The 5,949-nt window shown below is 39.6% G+C and overlaps 1 protein-coding gene across 1 annotated transcript; it reads right to left on the bottom strand.

Moving 5' to 3' along the window:
• Positions 1-4,293: 4,293 nt before the first annotated feature.
• LOC132008395 (olfactory receptor 4B1-like) lies at positions 4,294-5,223 on the bottom strand. The gene has a single exon (XM_059386928.1). The coding sequence runs from the start codon at positions 5,221-5,223 to the stop codon at positions 4,294-4,296; it is 930 nt and encodes a 309-aa protein (XP_059242911.1).
• Between the last annotated feature and the right edge of the window lie 726 nt (positions 5,224-5,949).

Raw genomic sequence — 5,949 nt, 5'->3', positions numbered from 1 at the left:
TGTCCATCAATAGAAGAATGGATAAAGAATACATACATATATAGATAATATATATATATATGTTTCATATATATCATATATATTACATATATTCATATATATATTAAATAATGTGGATGGAGCTAGAGTGCATTATGCTAAATAATATAAAATTAAGTCGGAGAAAGCCAAATATCATATGATTTCACTCATACATGGAATTTAAGAAATGAAACAGATAAACATAGGGGAAGGGAAAAAAGAGAGAGGCAAACCAAGAAACAGACTCCTAACTCTAGAGAACAAGCTGATGGTTACCAGAGGGCAGGTGGGGAGGGGATGGTGATGGGAATTAAGGAGCACACTCTTGATGAGCACCAGGTGTCATATGGAAGTGCTGAATCACTACATTGTACACCTGAAACTAATATTACACTGTACGTTAACTGGAATTTAAATAAAAACTTTAAAAAATGAAACTCCAGGGGCACCTGGCTCAGTCCATTAAGTGACCAACTCTATTTCAGTTCAGGTCGTATATCGGGGTCCGGGGATCGAGCCCCAAGTTGGGCTCCATGCTCTGCAGGAGTCTACACGGAGTTTCTCCTTCTCCTTCTACACTACCCTCCACTCCCACTCTCTTTCTAAAATAAATAAATCTTCAAAAAAAAAATGAAATTCTGTATCAAAATGGAAAACATTTGAGAGATAGTTCATAACGAAATAATCAGAGTGGTAAACCACCAACAGTGCAAAGACATGTCACCTGTGCAGTGACTTTAATTCTGACTTTAACTGGCAGAGCCAAGGAAGAGACCCTGAAAGATAAGTACGTGTTCTTCTCAACCAGCAAGTAACTGCATGCTTCCAGGTTTTGTGGTTAAGAAAACCTAAACTGGGATGCACTTAGAAGCTTAAGACAGAGTGGCCTCTGTGAGCATTTTTCAAATCTTCACAATAAATCTGCCCTATCTTATGTTTTCTCATTATATCTTTCCTGTCACATAACTCCTCATTCTGTGGATTCTGACAAATAAAACTGCTCTGACCAGCCTTGTCCAGCATCCTTTGCTTGCATGTTGTCCTCCAGTGACATCCCACACCAGAGGAGTCAAGCAGGGTCTCTCCTGCTAGTTCCCTCACTGAGCCATCGCAAGCTGCTAGATTTGGAAGGAAGCTCATGAATTCCTCCTCCCACAGAAGGGGAATGGAAGATGGAGGGTGGACTAGACCCACTTCACTCTCCTCTTACCCACTGGCTCCTCCCCTGCTGCCCATCCACAGCCAGCTTCCAGAACAGTAGCAGTGGTCAAAGAGAGAGATTACTATTTGTAACAATAGCAAAGCAAAGCTAGAGCAGTATCTAAAATTATAAACAAGCAAGAAAATGAGCAGCAGTGTGTTCCAGCCCAGTTCTCCACCTTCCTGAGGTGTAATTTCTGTACAGACAGCCTCAGCAGAGCTCAGAGATCCCGGTGGGGAGAGGATATTTCCAGAGTCAGCCAAACTGAGCTGCCAGGGAAAGAAGCCTGTGCATGCCAGACATGCCTTTGTGACTGGAGATCTGGACTCCAACACTTTGTCACCAAGGGATATATTATTCTATAGCAATTTCACATGCCCCCATCACATCTCTCCAACACGATAAAGGCTATAAGCTTTGAAGGTTTTTGAAGCATCTCTTATGCCCTGTGTCAGACCTTCTTCAGAGCAGGGAATTCAGATGTATATGAGTTTTTCTATTTGATTCCTGAATCCTCCATCTGTGACTAAATCTATTTCAAAACCAAGGTATCGTATGTGCTTTGGTGAGTGCTGTGAAGTATGTAAGCCTGGTGATTCACAGACCTGTAGCCCTGGGGATAAAAATATATGTTTATAAAAAATAAAAAATTAAAAAAAAAAAAAACAAGGTATCACTGCAGGTGTCTTGTAAACAGCACAGAGGCTAAAGGATAAGGGGAGCAGGTATCCAGCACCAAAAAAGTAAGCTCTTCTTTTTGAAAATAATTCCAAAGCATGCTTCATAGAGATTAAGAGAATGAACCTGCCTTGTTGCCTTGATTCTTAACTTTATTTTCTGCATATTTTGTAGATAGAAAACTACCTTCACAAACCTCAGCACACTCAGACACCCAAGTACAAGAAGTTAACTCAATGTAAAAAGATTTTCTCAAAGACACATTACATGAAAACGTCAAACCAAAGATAAAGAGAGATGGAATGCCTGGGTGGCTCAGTCGGTTAAACGTCTGCCTTTGACTCAGGTCAGGATCCCAGGGTCCTGGGATGGAACTCTGCATCAGGCTCCCTCCTCAGTGGGGAGTCTGCTTTTCCCTCTTCCCCTGCCTGCCACTCCCCCTGTTCCCCTGTTTTGTGCTGTCTCTCTCCCTCTGACAAATAAATAAATAAAACTCTTACAAAAAAAAAAAAAAAAAAAAACAAAGATAAAGAGAGAATCAGAAAAGGGTGGGGGGTGGCAATTGTAACCTACAAAATAATGCCTATTAGGCTATCAGCAACCTTGCAGACCAAGAGAGTATGACAGGACACATTCAAAGTTTTAAAAGACAAAAAAAAAAAAAAGGCAAAGTATATTCCAACTCACAAAGTTGTCCTTCACAAATAAAGAGAGGAATACTTCCGCAAACAAAAGGTGAGGGAGTTCATTGTTACTAGACCTGCCTTGCAAGAAATGCTTGAAGGAGTCATCAAGCTGAAGGAACAGATGCAAATTAGTGACACAAAACTCACCAAATTATACAACACAGTGGTAAATGTAAATATACAATCAGATTTAGAAAACTCAAATTCTATAATAGGTTGATGTGACAACCACTTAACTATATTATAACAGTTCAAGGAAAAAGTATTAAGGTAACAATATGTACAGTAATTTGTTAATAAATATACAATGTAAAAAGAGGTAAACTGTGACATCAAAAATACATAAGTGAAGTAAAGGATGAATATCTTGTGTGCAATCAAAGTTAATTTGCTATTAACTTAAAATGGATTATTTTATCTATAAGGTATCTTATGTAAGCCTCATGATAAAAGCAAAGCAAAAACCCAGAGTAGATTCTCAAAAGCACACCACCAGAGAAAATCACCATCTTATAAAGGCAGGCAGAAACAGAAAGAGAAAGAAAAAATGGAAATAAAAAACAGCCAGAAAGCAATAGATAGACATTACTTTTACATATCAATAATTCACTCTAAATATTAAGGGATTCAATCCAATCAAAAAGTACATGGTGACTGATTTGAATAAGAAAAAATAAAAAAATAAATAAAATAAAAAAGACCCAAAGGAGATACACTTCAGATTTAGGGGCAAGTCAGGCTCAAAATAAACCAATAGAAAAGAAATTCCAGGGTGCCTGGGTGACTCATTGGGTTGAGCCTCTGCCTTCAGCAGAGGTCATGATCCCAAGGTCCTGGGATCGAGCCCCACATCAGGCTATCTGCTCAGCCGGGAGCCTGCTTCCCCCACCCAACCCCCACCTGCCTCTCTGCCTACTTGTGATCTCTCTCTGTCAAATAAATAAATAAAATATTAAAAAAGAAAAGAAAAGAAATCTCATGCCTTGGTAAACAAAAGCAGGGGTAGCTAAAAAGCAGGGGTAGACAAATCTACTGTGTCTGATCCTTATATCAGACACAATAGATTTTAAACCAAAAATAGTAACAAAGGACAAAAAAGATAATTTTATAATGATAAATCAATTCATCAAGAAGATATGACAAATGTAAGTATTTGTATTTCACCTCCAAGAGACATGGCCATTCTAACAATGCCCTACTGTCATGAAATAAAGCTCCTACTATGGAATTTCAGGCATTAGAATTAGATTAATGGGGTAGGTACCCCAAATGAAGTAGATATGCTTTCCGGAGACTCCCACAAGATCACACCAGTAGGAAAAGACAAAGCAAAATATAAACTGCTGTCTCCAAGTACCAAAGACTTTCCACATACCACAGCATGCTAACACCAAGAGGTAAAAGGCATGAACCCAAGGTTGTACCAGTAGAAGATGATAGGGTTAGAATTCCAGTCTAGATGACCCCTCCTGAAGTCTGTGTACTATGAACTACAGACAACAAAAGAAGAAAAAAAATGCAGCTCAATTTTAAAGTCTCCAAAATACAACAATGAAAGAGTTATGATTGATAACATGGAGGGTAAGGGGTCATCTAACTATCACAAAAAATATGAATAAGTTAACTTTTGTTCTATTCTTTACAACTGACCAAAAATAGAATGCATATTTGGTCCTGTTCTTAATAACCTTGTACATGTTTTCATTTTTATTCCACTCCTGAGTTCACTTTCTTCCTCCAAAGCTTCCTCATTGCATTTTTCACCTCTGCATTTCTAAGTGTGTAGATGATGGGGTTCAGCATGGGGGTGACAACCGTGTAGAACACAGCCACCAGTTTGTCCTCAGTGAAGGTGGAAGATGGTCGCATGTAGAGGAAGATGGCAGGTCCGAAAAACAAGAGGACCACTGTGATGTGAGAAGCACAGGTGGAGAGGGCTTTGCGCCTCCCCTCTGCAGAATGATTCCTCAAGTTGAACAGGATGACAATATAGGAGGTTACCAAGATGAAGAAGGAGAAAACAGAGATTAAGCCACTGTTGGCCAACACAATAACTCCCTCTACAGAAGTGTCAGTACAGGCAAGCTTGAATAAGGGATGGAGGTCACAGAAATAATGGTCAATCACATTGGGGCCACAGAAGGGCAGCTGAACAGCAACAAGGATCTGGACCATAGAGTGAATTATGCCCCCAAACCAGGAGCCAGCCACCAGAAGATGACACACAGACCTGCTCATGATGTTTCTGTAGTGAAGGGGTTTGCAGATGGCCACATAGCGGTCATAGGCCATTACTGTAAGCAGGAAGATCTCAGTGACTCCAAAGAAGTGGAAGAAGAATATCTGAGCCACACAGCCCTCCAGGGAAATGGTTTTAATCTTGGCAAGTAAGTCTGTGATGAATTTAGGGACAACAGTAGAGGAGTAAGTGATCTCCACCAGAGACAGGTAGCTAAGGAAGAAGTACATAGGGGAATGCAGACTCTTACTTACATTGACTGTCAGGACAATGAGACCATTGCCCACCATTGTGGCCAAGTACACAAGAAGAAACACTACAAAGCACACTCTCTGTACCTCTGGATCCTGGAAAAGACCTATGATAATTAACTCAGTCACGTTACTTGTATTTGCCATAGAATCCAATTAGGTATACTGGACACAATTAGGTGTTCTGGACAGAGAGACCTGCAATAAAACAAACACCGATTGCAACCGATTCACCTCACTTATCACTTATAACATGTTAGACTCTGTAATTCACCTTACAATATACTAATCACCAACTCATTCATTTTGACCCATATGTACTCATTCAGCATTAAATATTAGCAATCTAATGAATTTGTATATTAGAAAAGTAATGCTCACGGAGATTGGCTATGTACCCAGGGTCACACAGAAAGTAGTGAATTCTGGGTCTCAGAACCAGGCTTTCTGACTTCAGCCAGGATTCTTTCCAGTTCACTAGAAGATATTCTGAATTTGGGAGCTGTTCAAGTTCATAGCCTTTATTATCTTCATAGCACTTATTATCTTCATTGTATTTGGATAGCTCTTTTCTATTGGGAAAATCTCATGAGACACTTCTACTCCTGAATCCCTTGTTTCCTCATCTCTGGCTCAGGAAACATCTTCCTACTAATAATTATTCCCTTTCCAAAAGTTCCTGAGTATGGTTTTCTCAACTCAATTACATCAGCCTTCAACTTACTCAAGTCAGATTCTTTTGCAGGCTGCAACTTCTGTAACTTTGTTTGTATAAGAAGTGTTCAAATCCTCTGGAGAGACTTCATCTATCTCCATTTCACTATTACTTTCCCATCTCTTGCCGCACTAAGCAAACTACTGAGAGATCCTGAA

Source organism: Mustela nigripes, unplaced genomic scaffold (assembly GCF_022355385.1).
Source record: "Mustela nigripes isolate SB6536 unplaced genomic scaffold, MUSNIG.SB6536 HiC_scaffold_148, whole genome shotgun sequence".
Classification (NCBI taxonomy): Eukaryota; Metazoa; Chordata; class Mammalia; order Carnivora; family Mustelidae; genus Mustela; species Mustela nigripes.
The sequence above is the reverse complement of the archived record's forward strand: the minus strand, read 5'-3'. Positions and strand labels throughout refer to the sequence as shown.